General features: G+C 45.8%; 1 protein-coding gene across 4 annotated transcripts in view; it reads left to right on the forward strand.

Moving 5' to 3' along the window:
• TP53BP1 (tumor protein p53 binding protein 1) overlaps positions 1-24873 on the forward strand; it is a 74049-nt gene that overhangs the window by 44145 nt on the left and 5031 nt on the right. For all 4 annotated transcript variants that reach the window (XM_074966737.1, XM_074966735.1, XM_074966736.1 and 1 more), the window contains 10 exons: positions 809-901; positions 2386-2890; positions 7943-8095; positions 19417-19706; positions 20234-20410; positions 20657-21087; positions 21602-21793; positions 22387-22590; positions 23236-23451; positions 24316-24404. In XM_074966737.1, the coding sequence (XP_074822838.1) occupies positions 809-901; positions 2386-2890; positions 7943-8095; positions 19417-19706; positions 20234-20410; positions 20657-21087; positions 21602-21793; positions 22387-22590; positions 23236-23451; positions 24316-24404 (2350 nt within the window). The remainder of the gene's footprint in view (positions 1-808; positions 902-2385; positions 2891-7942; positions 8096-19416; positions 19707-20233; positions 20411-20656; positions 21088-21601; positions 21794-22386; positions 22591-23235; positions 23452-24315; positions 24405-24873) is intronic.

Raw genomic sequence — 24873 nt, forward strand, 5'->3', positions numbered from 1 at the left:
ACTTAACCCCTTGCCACCTGCAGTGATGCTTCTGGTGCAAGGCACTTGCCTTGGTTCAGGTGCCCCCACCTGCCATTTTATTCTGGCCTGGGGGCTTCCTGCTAACTTCCTGCCTTTCTTGGCCCCATGGGGCCCTGGCAAGAGTGGAGGGGCTAAAATGGTGACCCACCAGGATTTGGTTGTGAAAGATTCAGATTGTTTGGGGGGCGGAATCCTGAAATAAGTGCTATTAAGAGACCTTTGCCACAGAATTGCCTGCTGTGTGTGAGCGTTGCCATCACTCATTTTTCTGAGAGTGGGGAAGCTTTCTAGTTGTGTGGTGAGTTTGACCTTTCAAGTGTGTTGCGAGCTTGTCATCTCAGGTGTTTTTTTGCTGTGTCATGAAAGCTATTATCAGCTCTCACTGGGAAGAGGAGGGTATTAAAATGTAAGGTGCAAATGATCTAATATCGCCACCTTGTGGCAGCGAGGGAGTACTGGACCATGATACTGTACTTTCTCGAAAGCTAGTGTAATGCTGACATCATGCTTATTGCACTGTCTCAAGCTACTGAGTTTCTCCTGGCTGGCAAGAAGGAGCCCGAGATAAAGGAAGTAGGCAACAACTTCTTACAATTGTGAGTTGTGTCTTGACCCTGGAGAGCTCTGACCAACTCCAGCTGCTTTGCTGATTTATGGCACAACAAATTAATCAGCCTAAAGGCCAGTCTTTTGTTGGTTCTAGTGATTTTAGACATTTCTCCTTTCCAATGACAGTACTTTCCTAGTTCCTGTGATTGTGACCTGTTTCTTTAATCTCTACAACTAGCTCACAGAAGACACTGTCTGTGTTTAGTCGTGTCTGTGAAGTACGACGAGAGGATGAGGCCAGAGGTCATGATCTTCCTGCTTCTCCATTTAGGTATAGAGCTTTGCGTTTTATTCTTGTTTGGCCCTGTAGTGAGGTCCCATGTCCCTTTAGGAGCCCTGTGCTGTGTCACTGATTCTGGGGTGACCTCTAGAGAAAGATGGGGGGGGCACTGTGTGCATGTACTCAGTAATATGACTGGTAAGTGTGGGTCATGCAGTAACCAAGCTGTGTTCTCTAGCTTTGAAGTTTGATGTGAGGATTCCTGCTGGGTGAGATGCCCAGAGCCGAAGACAGTGTTGTAGGTGGGGTCATTCAGAAGCCATCCGTACAAGGGCTATTGCCTTCCTGCCCTTTGCTTATCCTTGCAAAAATCGCATGGTCTTATTTGCTACCATATCAGCTATTGTTTCTTGTTTTTTCCAAGTAATTTTTTTTTGTCACACATGCAGCTGGCTATCGCCAAATTAAAATGAAAGGGTTATAGAGGTGCTTACTGGTAGCTGTTAGATGACAATGCAGTATAACTGTGTAAGCCACTAGCACCCAGAAGCTTTTCACTCCTGCACCTTGCTTAACATCTGTTGATTGGGGAGTGAGGTTACAGGGGTATGGGCTCTCACATACAGCAGATTAACATACATTGTGTACAGTATTATTAATCATGTTTGTTACAGCAGTGCCTATGGACTTACCAAGATTGAAGCCCCATAGTACTAGACACTATACAAACACAGAGCAGTAGGTAGTCCCTGCCCTGAGAAGATTAGTCTATCTAGACAAGACAGACAAAAGGATGAGATACTAGCAAATGCCATGTTTGGTTCACTACCTTTTTTTTTTTTTGGTGGGGGTAGAATGGGGTTTAGCCAAATGGCAATACAAGGAAAGGGAGTGGGGTGACAGGGATAGAGCAGGAGAAAAGAAGGAGAGAAGGAATGCATGAGGGGTATGTGTGAAGTGAGGCTGAGGTGAAGAGACTGAGAATCAGTGTGGGAGTAGGTTGGGGCAAATGGCCAGTCAGCAAAAGGTAGATAAAGTCTAGTCAAAACTTGAGAAAATATTAGTGTTTGCTCCTCTACATCGTCTCCAAGTTACTTTTCTCATTGTCCTTAGCCACTGTAACACCAAAGGAATGGTACAGTAAAGTGTGATGGTTCCTGAAGATTGGATAACTACCAGTGGGGCTGTGTCTAGCTGGTATCGGATACCTGGAGCAAAACACACTTCAGTTAATGCTTTAGTTTGTGCTAAGTGTCATCTTTGCCACGGGTTGGGTAACTTTGGAGGTGCTGACATTTCAAAGGAACATTGGCACTTAGAGGAACACTGCTGTGTTTAGCTACAGGAAGGTTGTAGTAGAACCACCAGTTAATCTGTTCCCAATGCATAAAACCAAGTGATTCTTACGCACTCCCGACAGATTATTAAATGAACATCACATAAAAAGCCTCGGAGTCCTGCTTGCGTGTGGTGGGTGCTTGGGCACCCATTGCTTTGAACATCTTAATATTGATCTGCATGTGATTGGTTTGCAGGGGGAACCTGTTCAGTTTCCCAAGCACACAGGAGGAGGAGGAACTGCATGATGATCCTGAAGCTTGGCAACAGTGTCAGAAGCACACCCCTTGTGGGGAAATTAAAGTTTCTCAGCCCACAGAGCAGGACTCCGGACATCTGCCATCCCATGCAAAAGAGGGAGAGGCTATGGAAGTTGATATTGAAAGAGATCTGGAAAAGGAAGGGAAGAGCACACAGGAGAAGCTGAGTAAGGCTCTGGCAGCCCAAGAGAGGGATAAAAGCCAGCAGATGTGGGCTGGCACCAGTAACAAAGAGGTCCAAACTACAGGAGGTTCTCTTTTGGCCTCAGCAGCTGTGTCAGCAGCAACACAGACAGTGACGGGAGTGAGCAGCCAGATAGAAGTGGGAACGAGCATGGCTGGGCAAAGGCCTGGCCAACAGGATGCCAAGGTCCAAACTGAGGAGAGTGGGGAGAAGCTTGTGAATGCCCCTGGAGATGACACTGAGTCTCTGCACAGCCAGGTGAGAATGAGCAAGAGCTCAGGTCGCTTTTATGTAGTTTCAAGCCCCTGGGTTCTGAAATTGAAGACTTTACCGCATTAGATATGGAAATAATACTCCAGTCAGTACAGTATCCTTCTGGTGGTTTTACTTTGCATCCTCAGCCCTAAAGTTTGAAGGTACCAAAACTGCAATGGAGAAGTAGTCTCAGTGGGTGGGGAGAGCTGTGTAGTGGAATGTTGGGCATCTGTCACCTGGGGAGGTGTATGGCTGGTGACTGTTGCTTTTTTGTACCCAGGATACAGGTAAGGTAATACATTTCCTCTTTCCCTCTCTCTGCTGGGCAGGGGTGGAAGTAACTTCTTGAGGGAAGGGGTTTGAACTCTTCTGCACGCAACCAGCCCTTATCACTGTGACTTCATCCAATAGCCATGGATAAGCATGTTCATGGAGTGTTCCTGGAAAGAAATACCTTTAAAATGTTGTTCTATTAAATTTTCCTCCTGAGATGAACCCAGTGAGAGGAATGTAATGGACTGACCAAAGCCTCAGAACTATTTTAAGGAAGTGTGCATACCTGAGAAGACCACAGCATTGGGGTCACATTCTGAAGGTTTCTTCACAACCATAAGGGCTAGAAAATATGTGGTGGTTTTAAATGAAAGCAACTGGTGAATTCTCTGGCAAACTCCAAATCAGAAGGAGACACAGGGCCCGGGATATGACTTATTGGGCAAGAAGATTCCTTGATAAACTTATGCAGATTGAATTGACCCAACTGGTTATTTTCATAGTTTCCATCACATCCAGCTTTGGCTCCTTCCATTTACTTCAGTCCTGTGGCACCCTTGCCATTGGACTACCTCAAGGAGAAGCTGAATATGATCTGGATGTTCCCGTTTAATCACCTAGCTTCCTGTGCAAGGTACAAGGGCTGTTGTTGGACTGGAAACACTATGGGAAGAGAGCTCCTGTTTCCTAAGGCTTTTTACATATTCTGCTCTGTTTCCAGAGCACTGGTTGGTAATATTTTGATAAGGGGGCATCTCATATCCAACAAGTGTTAAGCTGTTAAAATATCTTACTTTCACATTAAACAGTTTTGTGGTTTTGGGATTCTGAATCAAGTTATCATTGGCTTCCTCTCATTATAACAATTGCCATTAAAAACCTTTTTATTAAACACAGAAGAAGGAAAACAGCTAAAGCTATTGAAACATAAAGAATTATGTAAGGCTTTCATTTAAACAATTGACTGTCCTTTTTGGAGGAAAAGAAAAAGTTCATTTGGATGGTCCTGAGCTCTTGTTACTGTTGAAGTCTGACCCTACTTCTTTGTAAGATGAAACAAGACAAACTCACCCAAAAGGGAAAGAATAGCAAAGAGCACTTCTGCTGTCACAGCCAAGACTTGTCACACAGTTGTATCCACCTTTCCAAGACCGGGCAAACTTTTACCGGCATCAAGCTGTTTAAGGCATTGCTTTTTAGCTTGCCTGTCTGGTCATGGGGCTTGCAGCAGTGTTGCAAGAGTAGATTTGTCTTGACCGTGTAAGCCAGAAAGAGAGAGGTGAGAAAGGAGAAATGAGATGGAGTGGGGAGATGACGTGACTGAGTGGGCCACAGCAGGAAACTCTGACTTGCATCCTAGATGTTTTGTTGAGACACCCCAACCCCAATAAGCAATGCCCAGAAAGGAAAGGCAACTTCATTCCCAACTTTAACCAATAAATGTATTTTGGTGATCTTAACTTCCTCCTGTTTCTAGAATCTTTCAGCCTGTGCCATGACAACTTGTGACTTTACCAGGGTGCTTGAAGACTCCCTACCACACTTCTTTTAATTTAAGCAGTCTAGTTAATACCAATATTTGTCTTCAACTTTGCTGACTTACACTATATAATATTTCAGGTTGTCCCTCTGTGGGTCACTCTGCTTTGTAGAATATCTGATTCAGTGTGAAACAATGGAAACCGCTAGGAGCATGTTTGAGAGTTCTTTTTGTTCAGAATGTCACTAGGTTCAATCAGCATTGGGATTCACTGTGTGTGACTGTTCCGTTTTTAAGTTTTCAGCCATTTTGATTTGACATATTACATCAGTGTGACACCACAGGCTTTCAGCTACAGTAAGGCATGTATCTATGACTTGCCAAGTGTCCTAGACCAGTGTTTCATGAACTGGGGTCTGTGAGGGTACTTCAGGAGGTCCGCAAGTCATGTCCAGGGCTGCCGGCCCCACTGATCAACAGGAGGCGCTGGGAGGGCGGGGGAGGAGCGTGGATGGGGCTTGTTTGGGGGAGGGGGCAGGAAGAGGAGAGGCGGGGATGTAGTGGGGGTGGGGCCTGGGGCTGAACAGGGGTTAAGCACTCCTAGGAAAAATTAGAAGTCGGCACCTGTGCGTTGAAGCTCATGTTCTTACCCTTGTTTTGTGGTATCATATTATACATGCATTTTCTGTTTTTATACACTTTTTGACATTATTTTACGTGCCAATAATTAATTATGGATCGCTGGTTAAAATGTAAAAATAATGGTGACTCAAGTGAAGGTGCATCATGCTTGAGTGAAACTACTCAAACACTTGAACTAAAATGCAAAATACATAAGTACTGTGACGAATATTTATTGTTTGGATTTACAAGTTCAGATTCTGAAGACTGGCAGAAAGCACAGTGTGTCCTCTGTTATGAATTATTATCCAACGAATGCATGAAACAGCCAAATTTCACCAGCATCTAGAAACTAAATATAAGCAAAATGTGAACCAATCTTTCGAATTTTTCCAAAACAAGCAGCGAAAACTATGTGCAAGCCAGAAATTGATAACAAAAAGGTTGTTTGCTTCTTATCAAGTATCCCTACTAATAGCAAAGGCAGGGAAACCTCACACTATTGCACAGGAACTAATTCTGCCTGCTGCAAAAGCAATGACCAGTGCAATGCTTTGGGATAAAGCTGCAAAAGATTGAAATTTGATCTCACTATCCAACAACACTGTCACCTGTAGAATCAAAGATATGTCTGTGAATATAAAAGAGCAGTTAATTACAAGGGTATACAAAAGCCAATATTATTCACTGCAACTGGATGAAAGTACAGATGTTTCTGGCAATGCTAATTTGCTGGCATTCATTTGATATGAATTTGACAGTAAAATTAACAAAGATTTCCTATTTTGCCATGCATTACCAACACATACTACCCCTGAAGCTGTGTTTTAATAATCTGAATGATTTCATAATAACAAATGAAATCAAGTGGTCAAAATGTGTAGGAATCCCTACTGATGAGGCTCGTGCAATGTCAGGAAAGTACAGCGGACTCATTGCACGCGTTAAGGATCTCATACCTACAGTTATGTGGAATCATTAGCGTATACCATGAGAAGCATTAGCTGCCAGAAAAATGGCAGGAAAACTGAAGACAACGCTGGATGAGGTGGAGAAAGTGGTCAACTTTATTAAAGCTCATCCACTAAATTCGTGCATCTTTAATGCCCTTTGCGATGACATGAGTAGCGATCATAAACAGCTTCTTTTACATTCATAAATGCGTTTGTTGTCTCGTGGGAAAGTACTCAACCGCTTGTTTGAGTTGTATGATGAAATATGAATATTTTTCATAGATACGACATTTCAACTGAGCAAGCATATCTGTGATTTTTTGTGGTTAGTTATGGTAGCGTACTTGGCAGATATGTTCACCTATTTGAATGGACTAAATTTGAGCCTACCAGGGGTAGCTGCGCCCAATACTTAAAGTTGAAGACACAGTGGAAGTGCTGATTTAAAAAATTGGACTTTATGGTCAAATTGTCTTCAGAACTGTGTGTATGAATCATTTCCAATGCTGAATGATTTTCGTGAAATGTCCGAAGAAAAGCTGTGTGATGAAATACAAAACGTTCTTATTGAACATTTGCAGGTTTTGAAGAACAACTTCAGGGATTATTTTCCTTTTCCCGATTCCAGTAACAATTGGATCCGGGATCCATTCAATGTTAGATGTCAACACCACCAAAAGTTTAACTTCATCTGAAGAAAATTGCCTTGTGGATCTTTCACGTGACACCTCATTGAAACTGATTTTCAGTCAGTACAGTCTGGTAGACTTTTGGTTATGTCTGAAACTTGATTATGCCAAACTGTCAACCAAAGCGTTCAAGTATTTAATGCCGTTTCCCACAACATATTTATGTGAATGGGCATTCTCTGCACTTTTATATGTGAAATCAAACTACAGAAACCGACTGACTGTAGAAGCAGATCTAAGAATACAACTTTCCACCAACGAGCCAAACGTTTGTGATCTTGTTTCGGCAAAACAACAACATCCTTTGCCTTAATGTTTTGTTAGCTTGTGTGGTTTTTTTTATGAAGTTTTCTTTATTTTTATTATCATTAAATCTAAACAGCTAGAATAGTTCCTTACATAAATGTGTCTGGGTATCTCTGTCTAATAAATAATAATTTTTTAGTGGTACAATAGTTTATAAACAAATTAATAATAGAGCTTTTCATGAACACGGAATTTTTTTCTTCTTCAAATGTAAATAACATCAGTAGGCTTGGGGGTCCGTGAAAATTTTTAAATAGAAGTCGGGGTCCTCAGGTTGCTAAAGTTTGAGAACCGCTGTCCTAGACTATTGTGATATCAGATGTAACTCAGCCAATCATTACCTTTACTCTACAGCTAATTTGCATGCAACAGTTGCATTGGTTATATGAGGGACACTGCACAGATAGTGGATTACTTGACCCAACTGCCTCACTTTTGCAACAGCACGGGCTTCCAGCTGCAAGTATTGTGTAGCAGGCTGAATTGGGCTTCCATTACCTTGAACAATTTATGAAGTCCTCTGCACAACAGTCCTGAGGCAGCCCAGAATCAAGAACGTTGTGGAGAAGCCTGTGTGTGGAATCGTGGCAGAAATTTGATCAGAGTCTGGTGTTAAAACAGTTTGTTGAATGTTGTCTCCTGGTAACATGGTGCTCACAGAATTGCACAACAAAAATATTTGTGCAGTGGGGTGGCTTACTTTCATGTTTATTAGTTCATTTTGTTATTTCAGGGAGAGGAGGAGTTTAACCTGCCCCAGCCACCCCGAGGCCACGTCCAGCATCGCCACATGCGAACCATCCGTGAAGTGCGCACAGTTGTCACACGTATCATCACAGATGTTTACTACGTAGATGGTGCTGAGGTAGAGCGGAAGGTCATTGAGGTAAATCCAATTTCAGGGGTGAATGTGGTGATCTGTTTGCTGGAGGACACATTAAATCCAAATAAGCAGGGACCTTGGCTGCTGGTATTTGTGTGGCCACAGGAAACAGCAGAGTTAACTTAACAGGCTGCCATGCTCTGGCACTGATCTTTGCTCACCCCCTATCAGATTTGAACATCTTTCATTAAGAATCACACTGTGTTTAAACGAAAAGCTGCTTCCTTGTGTTGATGCCACGTTTCTTGTGCGGTGACCGTATTACTTCAGCGTAGTATAATATCTGCTACCCACAACATTGAGGGTTTCAGAGGGGAAAAATTCCAACAGGGAACAACAATCTCTTTGGTGATTTAACAAAACTGTGTAACTTAGTGCTGCATTATAATCATTCTGGAGCTAACATTCCTCCTGGGAGACCGAGGAATCAGTAGAAACCTCCTTGATTGCTTTGCCAGAGCAAGTGACTTCGGAGGGGTTTCCATTCCAATCCCTAATATCCTATCAGAAGAGTCTCAAACATTCCTTTCAATGTTCCCTCTAATTTTTCCCATCCATGTGAAGAATGAATTTTGTTATGTACACCAGTATGAAGGTGATGTGTGGCAGGGATGGGGCCGAGGGGTTTGGAGTGTGGGAGGTGCTTCAGGGATGGGGCAGAGGGTTGGGGTGCAGGCTCTGTGGTGGGGTTGGGGTGCAGGCTGCCCAGGGCTATGGCGGGGAGAGAGGACTCCCTCCAACCCTTTCTTTCCACAGCGGCACCTGAGCTGGGGGAAAGCGTCTTTCCCGCCCTGGTCCCGGGGCTACTGCAGCCGGGGAGAGTCACTGCAGCCCTGCACACCCCATGCCCCTGAGTGCAGAGTGCACACCTGCGCAGCCCTTGCTGGCCTCCTGCACAGGTGTGCACCTTAGAGGGAACATGGCTTGGGGCAATAAAACATCTTATGCTTTCAGGCTGAGATCCACGTTCTTATCTTACAAAATCAGTTGAATCATAGAATATCAGGATCGGAAGGGACCTCAGGAGGCCATCTAGTCCAACCCCCTGCTCAAAGCAGGACCAATCCCCAATCAAATCATCCCAGCCAGGGCTTTGTCAAGCCTGACCTTAAAAACTTCTAAGGAAGGAGAATCCACCACCTCCCTAGGTAACGCATTCCAGTGTTTCACCACCCTCCTAGTGAGAGTTTTTCCTAATATCCAACCTAAACCTCCCCCACTGCAACTTGAGACCATTACTCCTTGTCCTGTCCTCTTCTACCACTGAGAATAGTCTAGAACCATCCTCTCTGGAACCACCTCTCAGGTAGTTGAAAGCAGCTATCAAATCCCCCCTCATTCTTCTCTTCTGCAGACTAAACAATCCCAGTTCCCTCAGCCTCTCCTCATAACTCATGTGTTCCAGACCCCTAATCATTTTTGTTGCCCTTCGCTGGACTCTCTCCAATTTTTCCACGTCCTTCTTGTAGTGTGGGGCCCAAAACTGGACAGAGTACTCCAGATGAGGCCTGCACTTATCCTTATTGAACCTCATCAGGTTTCTTTTGGCCCAATCCTCCAATTTGTCTAGGTCCCTCTGTATCCCATCCCTGCCCTCCATAGTATCTACCACTCCTCCCAGTTTAGTATCATCCGCAAATTTGCTGAGAGTGCAATCCACACCATCCTCCAGATCATTTATGAAGATATTGAACAAAACCGGCCCCAGGACCGACCCCTGGGGCACTCCACTTGACACCGGCTGCCAACTAGACATGGAGCCATTGATCACTACCCGTTGAGCCCGACAATCTAGCCAACTTTCTACCCACCTTATAGTGCATTCATCCAGCCCATACTTCTTTAACTTGCTGACAAGAATACTGTGGGAGACCATGTCAAAAGCTTTGCTAAAGTCAAGAAACAATACATCCACTGCTTTCCCTTCATCCACAGAATCAGTAATCTCATCATAGAATGCGATTAGATTAGTCAGGCATGACCTACCCTTGGTGACTGTTCCTGATCACTTTCCTCTCGTGTAAGTGCTTCAGGATTGATTCCTTGAGGACCTGCTCCATGATTTTTCCGGGGACTGAGGTGAGGCTGACTGGCCTGTAGTTCCCAGGATCCTCCTTCTTCCCTTTTTTAAAGATTGGCACTACATTAGCCTTTTTCCAGTCATCTGGGACTTCCCCCGTTCGCCACGAGTTTTCAAAGATAATGGCCAATGGCTCTGCAATCACATCCGCCAATTCCTTTAGCACTCTCGGATGCAACTCGTCCGGCCCCATGGACTTGTGCACGTCCAGCTTTTCTAAATAGTCCCTAACCACTTCTTTCTCCACAGAGGGCTGGCCATCTACTCCCCATGTTGTGATGCCCAGCGCAGCAGTCTGGGAGCTGTCCTTGTTAGTGCAGACAGAGGCAAAAAAAGCATTGAGCACATTAGCTTTTTCCACATCCTCTGTCACTAGGTTGCCTCCCTCATTCAGTAAGGGGCCCACACTTTCCTTGGCTTTCTTCTTGTTGCCAACATACCTGAAGAAACCCTTCTTGTTACTCTTGACATCTCTTGCTAGCTGCAGCTCCAGGTGCGATTTGGCCCTCCTGATTTCATTCCTACATGCCCGAGCAATATTTTTATACTCTTTCCTGGTCATATGTCCAACCTTCCACTTCTTGTAAGCTTCTTTTTTATGTTTAAGATCCGCTAGGATTTCACCGTTAAGCCAAGTTGGTCGCCTGCCATATTTACTATTCTTTCGACTCATCGGGATGGTTTGTCCCTGTAACCTCAACAGGGATTCCTTGAAATACAGCCAGCTCTCCTGGACTCCCTTCCCCTTCATGTTAGTCCCCCAGGGGATCCTACCCATCCGCTCCCTGAGGGAGTCGAAGTCTGCTTTCCTGAAGTCCAGGGTCCGTATCCTGCTGCTTACCTTTCTTCCCTGTGTCAGGATCCTGAACTCAACCAACTCATGGTCACTGCCTCCCAGATTCCCGTCCACTTTTGCTTCCCCCACTAATTCTTCCCTGTTTGTGAGCAGCAGGTCAAGAAAAGCTCCCCCCCTAGTTGGCTCGTCTAGCACTTGCACCAGGAAATTGTCCCCTACGCTTTCCAAAAACTTCCTGGATTGTCTATGCACCGCTGTATTGCTCTCCCAGCAAATATCAGGAAAATTAAAGTCACCCATGAGAACCAGGGCGTGCGATCTAGTAGCTTCTGCGAGTTGCCAGAAGAAAGCCTCATCCACCTCATCCCCCTGGTCCAGTGGTCTATAGCAGACTCCCACCACTACATCATTCTTGTTGCTCACACTTCTAAACTTAATCCATAGACACTCAGGTTTTTCTGCAGTTTCATACCGGAGCTCTGAGCAGTCATACTGCTCCCTTACATACAGTGCTACTCCCCCACCTTTTCTGCCCTGCCTGTCCTTCCTGAACAGTTTATAACCATCCATGACAGTACTCCAGTCATGTGAGTTATCCCACCAAGTCTGTTATTCCAATCACGTCATAATTCCTTGACATCACCAGGACCTCCAGTTCTCCCTGCTTGTTTCCAAGGCTTTGTGCATTCGTATATAAGCACTTGAGATAACCTGCTGATCGCCCCTCATTCTCAGTATGAGGCAGGAGCCCTCCCCTCACAGACGTTCCTGCCTGTGTTTCCTCCTGGTATCTTTTCCCACTTACCTCTTGAGCCCTTATATAGATATATGGCCCTACAGAAATGAGAGATTAATTGCTGCTGCTGTGTGAACATACACCTACATTAAGAAATAGTGTGCCTTTTTGGTATTCAGACAACTGGCAGGTTAGATTTAAATTGCAACCATCCCTGGGACTCTGCTGTTGCTGAGAGTGAGGAATCTTAGGACTGTCTGAAGAATGGTGGTTTGGAAAGTGACTGACTGACTGAAAATTAGGACATGTCTAAATGGTGAGTTAATGCATGGTAAGCTGGGGTGTGAAATCTGCAGTGATCCAGTGTACCGTGCGCTGTCTGCATGATGGATGCATAACTGGTTGGAAAACTATTCCCAGAGAGTAGTTATCAGTGGTTCACAGTCAAGCTGGAAGGGCATATTGAGTGGGGTCCCGCAGGGATCAGTTCTGAGTCTGGTTCTGTTCAATATCTTCATCAATTATTTAGGTGATGGCATAGAGAGTACACTTACAAAGTTTGTGGGTGATACCAAGATGGGAGGGGTTGTAATTGCATTGGAGGATAGGATTAAAATTCAAAATTATCTGAACAAACTGGAGAAATGGTCTGAAGTAAATATTATGAAATTCAATAAGGACAAATGCAAAATACTCCACTTAGGAAGAAACAATTAGTTCTACACATACAAAATGGGAAATGACTTCCTAGGAAGGAGTACTGCAGAAAGAGATCTGGGGATCATAGTGGATCACAAGCTAAATATGAGTCAACACTGTCACACTGTTGCAAAAAAAATCAAAGATCATTCTTGGATATATTAGCAGGAGTGTTTGTAAGCAAGACATGAGAAGTAATTCTTCCACTCTACTCTGCGCTGATTAGGCCGCAACTGAAGTATTGTCCAGTTCTGGGAGCTACATTTCAAGAAAGTTGTGGAGAAACTGGAGAAAGTCCAGAGAAGAGCAAAAAAAGTGATTAAAGGTCTAGAAAACATGGCCTGTGAGGAAAGATTGAAACAATGGGGTTTGTTTAATCTGGAGAAGAGAAGACTAAGGGGGGAGGAGGTGATAACAGTTTTCAAGTACATAAAAGGTTGTTACAAGGATGAGGGAGAAAAATTGTTCTCCTTAACCTCTGAGGATAGGACAAGAAGCAATGGGCTTATATTGCAGCAAGGGCAGTTTAGGTTGGACATTAGGAAAAACTTCCTAATTCCTAAATCAACGGGTAGTGATCAACGGCTTGATGTCTAGTTGGCAGCTGGTATCAAGCGGAGTGCCCCAGGGGTCGGTCCTGGGGCTGGTTTTGTTCAACATCTTTATTAATGATCTGGATGATGGGATGAATTGCACCTTCAGCAAGTTCGCAGATGACACTAAGTGGCGGGGAGAGGTAGATACGCTGGAGGGTAGGGATAGGGTCCAGAGTGACCTAAGCAAATTGGAGGATTGGGCCAAAAGAAATCTGATGAGGTTCAACAAGGACAAGTGCAGAGTCCTGCACTTAGCAAGGAAGAATCCCATGCACCGCTACAGGCTGGGGACCGACTGGCTAAGCAGCAGTTCTGCAGAAAAGGACCTGGGAATTACAGTGGACGAGAAGCTGGATATGAGTCAGCAGTGTGCCCTCATTGCCAAGAAGGCCAATGGCATATTGGGCTGTATTATTAGGAGTATTGTGAGCAGATCGAGGGAAGTGATTATTTCCCCTCTTCGGCACTGGTGAGGCCACACCTGGAGTATGGTGTCCAGTTTTGTTCCCCCCCACTACAGAAAGGATGTGGACAAATTGGAGAGAGTCCAGTGGAGGGCAACGAAAATGATCAGGGGGCTGGGGCACATGACTTATGAGGAGAGGCTGAGGGAACTGGGGTTATTTAGTCTGCAGAAGAGAAGAGTGAGGGGGGATTTGATAGCCTTCAACTACCTGAAGGGGGGTTCCAAAGAGGATGGAGCTCGGCTGTTCTCAGCAGTGGCAGATGACAGAACAAGAAGCAATGGTCTCAAGTTGCAGTGCGGGAGGTCTAGGCTGTATATTAGGAAACGCTATTTCACTAGGAGGGTGGTGAAGCACTGGAATGGGTCACCTAAGGAAGTGGTGGAACCTCCATCCTTAGAGGTTTTTAAGGCCTGGCTTGACAAAGACCTGGCTGGGATGATTTAGTTGGTGTTGGTCCTGCTTTGAGCAGGGGATTGGACTAGATGACCTCCTGAGGTCTCTTCCAACCCTAATCTTCTATGATTCCTAACTGTCAGGATGGTTAAGCACTGGAATAAATTGCCTTGGGAGGTTATGGAATCTCCATCATTGGAGATTTTTAAGAGCAGGTTAGACAAACACCTGTCAGGGATGGTCTAGATAATACTTAGTCCTGCCATGAGTGCAGGGGAATGAACTAGATAAGCTCTGGAAGGGATCTCCAGAGGTCATCTCCTTCCCCGTCCCGCAAACACCCCCACCCCCCACCCCAGCTTACACCTCTTCAACAGCACTGACAGTACCAACACTGGAACTCAAGTTGGCTTTTTCTTCCTCGGGAGATTCAGACCCATTGGAAGAACTGCTCCTTCTGTACCGCCCTTATTAATTTCCCAGGAGAACCCCACAGCCTTGGGACCAGCCATCACCTCACTTGGCTCAGTCATAGAATCATAGAATATCAGGGTTGGAAGGGACCTCAGGAGGTCATCTAGTCCAACCCCCTGCTCAAAGCAGGACCATTCCCCAATTAAATCATCCCAGCCAGGGCTTTGTCAAGCCTGACCTTAAAAACTAAGGAAGGAGATTCTACCACCTCCCTCGGTAATGCATTCCTGTTTCACCACCCTCCTAGTGAAAAATTTTTTCCTAATATCCAACCTAAACCTCCCCCACTGCAACTTGACTCCTCAGACTCCTATTACCATCTGTTGACTCCTCCAACAGGCCATAGTGAGGGCCCTGGGATCAGTTACCCCTCTTCGGAATCTATCCGATTTGGTAGGGAGTCGCCACGTGCCTCCTCCCACCCCCCCCCAAATTAATATACTAATTAACATATATGCTAATAACCATCAAATCTACTCCTGAATCTGATGGAGGAGGAGTGTCTTCTGCGAGACTGCCCATTCCACTAGTCACAATCCACATCTGTTGCCCTGCTTTAGAACATGCCCATTGAAGACATTTGAAAAGCTGATGCCTGGTCATTGTGCACACTTTTTCTCAGCACCATGCTATTGTGCATGCTTCCAGGGCAGATGCAGCCTTGGTTACAGCTGTTCTCCGATCTGTACTAGATCTCTCCTCAGCACCCACCTCCATTATTGGGACACTGCTCGGGAGCCACCTAATGTGGGGCACCCACAGGGACAAATACTCGAAGGAGTGGCTACTTACCTGTAGAGTAACTGCAGTTCTGGATGTTTTGTCTCAATTAGCACTCCACTTTGCCCTCCTTTCCCTCTATTTTGGAGTCCTTGCCATGCCAAATTTTGAAGTTGAGAGAGAGTTCCATATATGCCCTCGGATCAGAGCACGAGGATATACAGGATGCAAGTGCAGACCCCATGGGCGCTGGTACCAAAAATCTGATTGAAAGAGCACGGGGATATGTATACACACTTAGTGGAGCACCCTTAAAAACAAAACATTTAGAAGAATTTCAGTTACTGTAAAGGTAAATAACCTCTTGTTTTCCAAAACCACCTCAAGAGGATCACCAAGAGCTGGACATTCAGGAGAAACAACATAAACTGCTGAATATCCTCCACACAGCAACAACAGGCATGGTAGCAGTGTCCATTAATGAGGGTCTCCTTGAGCCTGCTAAGGTGATCTGACAGGTTCTGACTTCCATCCCACCCACCTCAAAGAAAGTGGACAGAAAATAGCAAGGCCCCACAAAGGGATTTCAGTATTTCTTTCAGTGCCTGACCTCTGACTTCCTGGTGGTCCAGGAGGTTCAGTAGCAATCCAGAGAGCTTCTAAAAATGCCCCTTGAGAGAAGGATTTGAAAAGATTGGATCTCTTTGGCTGCGAGATCTATTCCTCTACCTGCCTACAAATGAGGGTGGCGGATTTATCAAGCTTTGCTCTCAAAGTATTACTTTCTTCTTTGTGGGAGACAAAGATGGACCACTTGCCACAAGACCAGCAGGAGGAACTGAGAACCTTGATTGCAGAAGGACCACTGATGGCCAGGACCTTCCGCCAAGCCACTCTGTATGCCTTGGATATGGTGGAAAGACTATGGCATCCACCGCTGTCGTGAATCATGCTTCTTGCCTCCATCTGGGATCCTACAGTAGGTGCAAACTGCCACAGAGGACCTCCTGTTCAAGGGGGCTGATCTGTTTGCCAGTATTATGGATGAAGCACTCCACAGTCATGGGGACATTACGGCGATTCTTCAGTCATTGGACCTCTTATATTCCCATGTCGCAGAGAAAGCAGCAACAGAGACAGCAGCCCTATTGCAACTGCAAATGCCAGCCACAGTAGTGCACATCTGAGCCCCTGCACAGGAGAAGGAGATTCCATAGGCATCGGTTATCAGCTCCACCTTGCTCCATCTGACATACTTCAGAACTGGTTTTTGGAGGAAGGTGCAGCGAGTGTCTAGAGCCCTACGGAACCTCCTGCAAATCCTACTTTCTTGACCCTATTGGGAACCTTTCTTCTTTTTTCTGGAAGACTGGATGAGAATATCTTAAGGACTCACTGGCCTGAGGTTAGTAAGCCCAGGTGTATTCCATTCGGTTCCAGTCTCTGTCTACCCCCCACTTCCCTGTCCCTTTTCAGGGACCACTCTCTTGAGTCTTCTGGAACAGGAAGTGAACTCTTTAATACATCTTGGGGCTGGGGAGGAAGTAGCCTCAGAATTCAAAGGAAGAGACTTCTATTCCCTCTACTTTCTGGTTCCAAAGAAGAAAGGGTATTGAAGGTTAATCCTCGACCTTTGAATTCTCAGTATCTTCATTCAGCGTTTCAGATTCATTATGGTTACCCTAACTACTGCTATAATACCTTCCTTGGTTCTCTTAGACTTTTAGCTCTTGACCTTCAGGACACGTACTTTCACATCTCTATTCACTTGACTCACAAAGTACCTTAGATTTTTGTTTTGGATCCTTCATATCAGTATTGATGTAAGCATGAAAAGGAATCAATTTTTGTAACTTGCCATGGTGCCTCTTAGATTTAAAGCTGAAATCTAACAAAGTAGGTTTGCCAATTGATACGTGTTTATAGCCAATGTAGAATGGAATATTTTAGGATAGTCCTTTTTCATTTGGTCCAGGGACTGTTAGCTTACTAATGTGTGTGTTTTTTTTTTTTTTTTGGTTTTTTTTAAATGTTGGGTTCTTTTCAGGTCAGCTTTTAACTTGAACAGTATTTCTTAAATCAGGACACTTGCTTATTCTTCAACAAACAATTTATTAGTTCACCCAAAGCCACATTAGTATACAAGCAACAGTTCAGCACTCCAGTATAGACATAACCACTGTTCTGGGTGTGTGCTATACACACAATAAAGTCTTGCAAGCCATTATCACAGACTGTAGAGTTGAGGTTCAGCAATTACACCAAGAAACAATGGCGATTATCAATATTTCTTATGACATTAACTTACGATAATCAGTTCAGTCCTTTAGTACCTAACACATTTATCACACTTCCAAGGATGCTCTTGTCTTTAAGGCATTTTTAAGAGGGTGGTTGTTATCTGTTTGAACGGATTTGTCCAAAAGGGGCAAGTTTAGAACATTAAAAGGAATTATTTAATGTTGTTGTAGCCTACAGGTATATGTATTTGCTAGGTAAGACATAGGTTAAGTTAAGGAAGTAATGCAATGTGTTTACGAACCTCATGGCCTGCAAAACAATAGCTTAGCTAAACTAGTCAAGGCCTAAAAAGCCTTAGCACAAGCTGCTAACCAAGAGTAACTCTTGATCAGAAGCTGGGAATGGGCGACAGGGATGGATCACTCGATGATTACCAGTTCTGTTCATTCCCTCTGAAGCACCTTGCATTAGCCACTCTTGAAAGACAGGATACTGGGCTAGATGGACCTTTTGTCTGACCCAGTATGGCCGTTCTTATCAGAAGATAGAATGCTGTAATGACTAAACTGCTGATTGGTAACCATAAGATATACTTGTTGATGCCAGCTTGAGATATTTTAAGATAGGAACATAAGCAGAAGTCCGACAATGCCGTGGTAACTAATTTAACACATATGCTAATAAGCTTGAGATAAAAGGCCTAGTAACTTGTGGGAAAGGGGAGGGGGAGATTCAACATTCGTGGGGTGTGAAAGTTCAAATAAGGAAATGGATCTGAAACCTCTAATGAATATGCATTAGGCATCATGGGCATCAACATAATACATTATAACCTGTTTCCTTCAATTTGGGACCCTACTTCACCCTGGCACCTCAATTTCATGCTTAGTGTGTTGAGAAGTCTTCCTTTCAGACTCATGGGAACCTGTTCATTCTTCCACCTGTCCTTCAAGACTTCTTTCCTCATTGTAGTCATTTCAGCGAGGAGAGATTGGGAAGTAGGTGCCCTCATGCCTAATCTACTGTACGGGTTCTATCCTAACAGTTACGTTGCGTCCCCATTCTCGTTTCATCGGAGTTCCATATCCCTCAGGACATCCAACTACCAGTCTCTTACCCCGAGCCTCACTCTTTAAGGCAAGAGGCCAGTCTCCATACTTTGGATGTAATTAGAGCTCTGACCTTCTGTCTACACAGAACTATGCCCTCCAGAGTTTCCCCCAGGCTCTTCCTTTCCTTTGCTGAGAGGATGAGGCTTCGCTCTTATTTCCACCCAGAGACTACTCCAGAACCCATTTAGGTATATTCTGGCATGGTATGCATCCTCTGGTGTACACCTCCTCCTAAAGTCACTGCTCCTTCCAGAAGGGCTCAATCAACCTCCATTAGGAAGGTATCCATCAAGGACATTTGTAAGGCAGCCCACTCATCCCTCATGTTCTCACAGCGTTTTATGCCTTAGTATAGGCCTCCAGAGCAGATGCAGCCTTTGAAGCTGTTCTACCTCTGTACTGAATCTACCTCTGCAGCAGCCTCCTTTGCATTGAGATGTGGCTCAGGAATCTCCTCATGTGGAGTGCCCGTAGGATAACTCCAAGAAGGAAGAGGTTACTTACCATGAACAGTAACTGGAGGTCTTTGAGATGTTTTGTCCCTATAGATGCTCCGCTACCTACCTCCTTTTCCTTCTGCTTTCGAAGCCTACCATGCTCTGAGCTTGAGAAGGAAGTGGAGTGGTACGGTCTGCTCCTCCCTATATGCCTCCATACTGGAGCATGAAGAGGCATATGGTGCAGGCATGGACCTGCAGGTACTGCTAATGAAAAAATCTCCGGGCAAGAGTGTATGGGTGCACGCATGCCCTCATGTGGAACTTCCATAGGAAGCAAATATCTCAAAGAATTCCAGTTACTGTACAAGGGAAGTAACCTCTCATCACTCACATGGAGCTCGTCCAGCCCTTTCTGAGATGGGGTTCCCTCTCTTGGGCTGGATTTATGTTTTCAGGTTCACATGATATGAACATGATCCCCTCTTCTCTCAGAGCTCTCTTATCTGACCACTAGAGACCCTCCACCTACATACAGCTTCTGTCTCTTATAGACTGACCTCTCCTTTTCAGGAAACTGAAGAGCCCATAGTGGAGTGCCAGGAGTGTGAGACAGACATCTCCCCCTCCCGAACAACAGGGGGCTCGTCATTGACCTCTGGGGACCTTGGTGACATCAGCTCCCTTTCATCTAAGGCCTCGAGTCTCCATCGTACATCTAGTGGAGCCAGTAGTGGCCTGTCAGCTACACATGGTGGCAGTAGCTCAGGGAGGGGAGCTGGATCTTTCAAAGGGAAAGTCAGCGGAACGGAAGCTGGAGAGTTTGTCTTGCCCAGTGGTAGAGGAGTCCTAGGAAAATTGAGGTGTGTATAATGCCTTGGGGACAGGAAGCCAGGCGCTTCATTGCGGGTGGGGTTGGGATAGGTTTGCCAATTTTGGTTTGATGTATTCCTGGAGATTTCATCACATGACATAATCTTTAATTAAAGATTAATCTTTAATTCCTGGAGACTCCAGGCCAATCCTGGGGGGTTGGCAACCTAAGGTTGGGGAGAGGGTGAGCTGCTAAGTGTCATGAAGACAAGTGGATGGTGACTGTACTAAGGGTGGGGTATTGCATACATTTCCTGGGAGGGATCTGATTTGATATATGGAAAAGGGAAAATCTTCTATTCTCCTTTATTTTTCCCAACCCCTCCTTTCTTCCTGAAAGGACAGGATTTGCCTCCCCTTGGTGCAGTGCTTCCCATAGACTTCATAAAACTCTGCCAGCAAGGTAGCTGTCAGGCAAACTTCTCACCAGAAATGAGGGACACAATGAAACGTGGAGGGAGTGGATTAGCTGATGGCTTCTTCTAGGGCAGTGAAATAATCTCACTTAATTCCCTAGCCCTAGAAAAGGAGCTGGCCAGCCAGGGTCCCCTCTCAGGGCTGGTCAGACAGGAGCAACAGCATGTGAGGAGGATGAAGACCCAGCACTTGGCATCCGACAGGGTGGGAAAGCACCTCTCACGCCCCGTGGGCGAGGGAGAAGGGGCCGCCCACCATCTCGAGCAACTGGAACAAGGTACCCTGGAAAAGTAGGATGGAACCGGGTCTCTTTTTTTGAATGAGTGAATAGGGAGCAGGTGCCTGCATATGATGGGAGGAGTGGGTGAGAAGGGGCTCAGTGGGGAACTGCAAGGGTTCATGGTTGGTGGGGGAGAAAGGAGTGGTGGTGCAAGTACCCAGCTTGGGAAATCTTCCTTTGGTACATGATAGTTGCTTTCTCTGCTCCCATGGAGCTCACATCTCTTTTCTCTCCCTTTCCCAGGGATGCAGCTGGGAGTGGCCTACTAGGGGTGGAAGATCTCTCGACTACAGCATCACCAGAGGAGAAGCCCTTTGTGCGCATTGTGGTTCACCCACCAGATGGTGGGGACAGATTTGATGCTGCTGGCCCTTGCACTTTGCGCCGAAGTGACTCTCCGGAAATTCCCTTGCAGGTGGTGGCAGGTCCCTCAGACAGTGCGGACTTATCCTCTGGGAGCAGCTTTGTGGGCCTGCGAGTGGTAGCCAAGTGGTCCTCAAATGGCTACTTCTATTCTGGGACAATCACCCAGGATGTTGGGGCAGGGAAGTACAAGCTGCTCTTTGACGATGGATACGAGTGTGATGTCTTAGGCAAAGATATTTTACTCTGCGATCCCATTCCACTGGAAACTGAGGTGACTGCGCTCTCTGAGGATGAGTATTTCAGTGCAGGTAACAACAGCTGTGCTCCTGCAGCTCAATTTCTCACTTCCTCTCTGGTCTGAAAAAGACCAGTGGCCTTGGTCTTGGTCTAGGTCACTGCATCCAGCAAGAACTGTCTGCTGGGAGGTGCGTGCCAGGCTGTGGGGTAGAGTCAGGAACATAACATAAGAACGGCCCTACTGAGTCAGACCAAAGGTCTGTCTAGCCCAGTATCCTGTCTTTTGACAGTGGCCTGTGCCAGGTGCCCCAGAGGGAATGAACAAAACAGGTAATCAAGTGATCCATCCCCTGTCGCTCATTCCCAGCTTCTGGCAAACAAAGGCTAGGGACACCAATCCTGCCCTTTCTGGCTAATAGCCATTGATGGACCTATCCTCCATGAAATTATCTAGTTCTTTTTTGAACCCTGTTATGGTCTTGGCCTTCACAACATCCTCTGGCAAGGAGTTCCACAGGTTGACTGTGCATTGTGTGAAGAGTCAAAGATCTTGTCAGTAAACGTTCTAATTTGCTATCTTGTCAGGTGTGGTGAAGGGACACCGGAAGGAGTCTGGAGAGCTGTATTACTGTATTGAAAAGGAAGGCCAGAGGAAATGGTACAAGCGTATGGCAGTAATCCTGTCCTTGGAACAAGGAAACAAACTTCGGGAGCAGTTTGGGCTGAGTCCGTATGAACCAATCACACCCCTGACCAAGGCAGCTGACATCAGCCTGGGTAAGAAGTGGCTGCATTGAACTGTTGGAGGCTTCCCAAACTGCATCCAAACCATGTGTTACTCCAGGTGTGAAGCCAGTAGAACCATAAGCTGACAACACACTGACTTTGCTAGTCATATTATGTCTTTTTGCAGCCTTGAGGCATTGCATGATATCCATAAGAATTCAGTGGGAACTGACCCTGGACAGGCCCTAATTAAGCATGGATCATGCCTTTGCTGCTTCTGCTTTCTAGTGCTGCTCCAACAGCACTGTGTGGTCGCTGCATAGGTATGATTTGCCTAGAAGGAACAGATGCCCAGAGTGGGAGGTGACTGGAAGAGCAGGGAGCTGCAGAGGCATCCTCAGCTCAATGAAGGGATGTGATGATGTTGGCCCTCTGAAGGCAGGTAAGGAAAAGTGAGTCTCATGGGGGGTGAACGAAGACACAAGATATAGGAAAGCTGATTCTCTCCCCCTGGGTCAGGAGATGGTGTGTAAAGCTCTGTGTGCTCTGCTTATGAGGCTATCACTCTGGGATGGGTGATGCTTGTGGGTTTGGTGAGGGGGAGCGGGAGATGGATGACTGGCCACTGGCTTACTGTGGTTTAGATAACCTGGTGGAGGGGAAGCGGAAGCGGCGCAGTAACTTTGGCTCACCCAGCACTTCCAGCAGCAGCACTACACCCACTCGAAAAGGACAGGAGAGTCCCCGTGTCGCCCCAGGCCTGCTGTCTGGGAAGAGGAAGCTAGTTGCCTCTGAAGATGAGAGATCCCCAGCCAAACGAGGGCGCAAGTCTGCAGCAATGAAACCTGGTAAGAACCTTCCATTCTGCTCTAAACAAACTCGGGGGCTGCAGGCTTCTCTCCCTACATGCAAAAGTAGACCTTTCTCCTGAGCAAATGTGTGGAACCCACAGCCTCTGTGTTTGAGGCTGTCCTTCTCCCTGGTCATGTATAGGCTCTTTTACCTTGGACGGAAGGATTAAAAATACACTGCAATGCTGTCCCAAGTTCTGCCCATTCAAGATGTCCTTTGCAGAGTATTGGTCAGATCTTAGTGATGTGATCATCCTCCCCCCTCCCCCCTTGTATGTTTTGATCAGCACTGAAATACCCTAACAATATTGACATTTCGACTGACATGATTAGACTTCAGAATTAACGCTCATGGAGATGAGTGGGACAGCTGTCCATTTTCTGAGCTATTGTTTCAGGCTGTCTGCATGCTCTAGCAGACGTTGTGCTAGATACACTCCAGTTACATTTTGAAGATTCTTTGCAACTACGAGGGCAAGAGACTTTAACTATTTTTTTTTTCATTCTGAAGCACAAGGTGGCATCCACCAAGGAAAAGTACCAGCATGGTGAGCCATCTGGAACTGCCTGAATTTATCCCTGATGCCGTTGCATTGGGTGACCCGATGCTGGGGCTTTCATAGCAGTTCCTTCTCTCTACAGGGGCTGTGAGGGCAGGTGAATTTGTGAGCCCCTGTGAAAGTGGAGATCACACAGGAGATCCCTCGACACTGGAGGAGCATCATGGGCCATTGCCCCACAACAAGACCCTCTTTCTGGGCTATGCTTTTCTTCTCACTATGGCAACCCCCAGTGACAAACTGGCTATTCGCCAGAAACCATCAGATGGTCCTGCAGGCAGTAGTGAGGAAGAGGAAGGTGAGATGAACTTCCCAATTGTATTTCCAGGTGGAATCCTGTAGGTTTGGGAAAGGGGCTGGGTGGTAACTGCTCAGGCATGTATGCAAATTCATGTTGTCCCCACTTTTTTACTGTTTATCTCATTGTGTGTTAGGCCCTTCACAGAAATGAGCACAGAGCCAGTCTCTGCTTCAGGGAGTTTAGCCTACAGTGAAGGATATGATGTCTGGGAAGGGGAGGCAAAGGATGAGAATTATGGTAACGATTGTAGGCCCTTCAGTCAGTGAAGGAAATGAAGATGGTGTTGCGGCTGGCATTACTGGCAAATTGCAGGAGGAGATATGGGAATAGAGTCTCTCTCAGACACAGGATGGGGCTGAGTGACTTAAGGCTTGAAAGCAGGAACAAGAGGCTTGAACTTGCCTTTGGCAGATACAGTGGTAATATGCATGAACTTGATGTTTTGATTTTAAAAGCAGCTGTTCAGATTCATGAGTTACTTACGTGACCAGTTTGGCCAGCAGTGTGCTCAGTTCTCTGCTGTATCTCCATGGGGTGCTCAGTGTCCTCACCACATCTTCCTGATACTAGAATCTCTGTGGAGTCAGTTTCAGAGTAGCAGCCATGTTAGTCTGTATTCGCAAAAAGAAAAGGAGTACTTGTGGCATCTTAGAGACTAACAAATTTATTTGAGCATAAGCTTTCTTGAGCGAGCTGTAGCTCACGAAAGCTTATGCTCAAATAAATTTGTTAGTCTCTACGGTGCCACAAGTACTCCTTTTCTTTGTGGGGTCAGTCTGTCTCTCTCTGGTGGGCTGAGGGAATGGGCTGTGCATAGCTTAGGTAGCCAAGGCTTTTAGCTCTCTTCTCCTCCTGTTCTAGAATTCTCAATTCCTTACAACAAACAGTACACAGCATTGCAGCTGCGAACTGGAGCCGGCTACATCCTGGAGGACTTCAATGAAACCCAGGTGAGGACATGCAGTCTGATTGCCCAAAATGCATTCCTACAGAAATGGTGAGGAGCTGAAACTGTGTGAGGGGAGGGCGCAGTACAGAGCAGGGCAGTTGGAACCATGTTGTGATGGGTGGTATAAGCAATGTTTGTGTCATGCCTAGAACGCTCGTGTCTGTGGGGAGGGATGGGCTGGATGATGGAGTGGGGTCCCTGGCACCTTTTTCTTCCTCTTTTGATCTTCCCACAGCATTTAATGCTCTTGATCAAAAGCAGATGAAAGTCACTGACAAGTGCAAGGTAATTCACATTGGAAGAAATCATTTAAACTGCTCTTGAACCTCATGGGTTCTAAATTAACTATATCCACTTAAGAGGAGACCTGGGCATTGTTTTGGACTGCTCAAAGACTGTTGTGAACAGAGATTGAAAAAATTCAGACTGTTGGTTTAGAGAGGAGACGACAAGAAGGGATGTGATGAGCT

Source organism: Natator depressus, chromosome 10 (genome assembly GCF_965152275.1).
Source record: "Natator depressus isolate rNatDep1 chromosome 10, rNatDep2.hap1, whole genome shotgun sequence".
Classification (NCBI taxonomy): Eukaryota; Metazoa; Chordata; order Testudines; family Cheloniidae; genus Natator; species Natator depressus.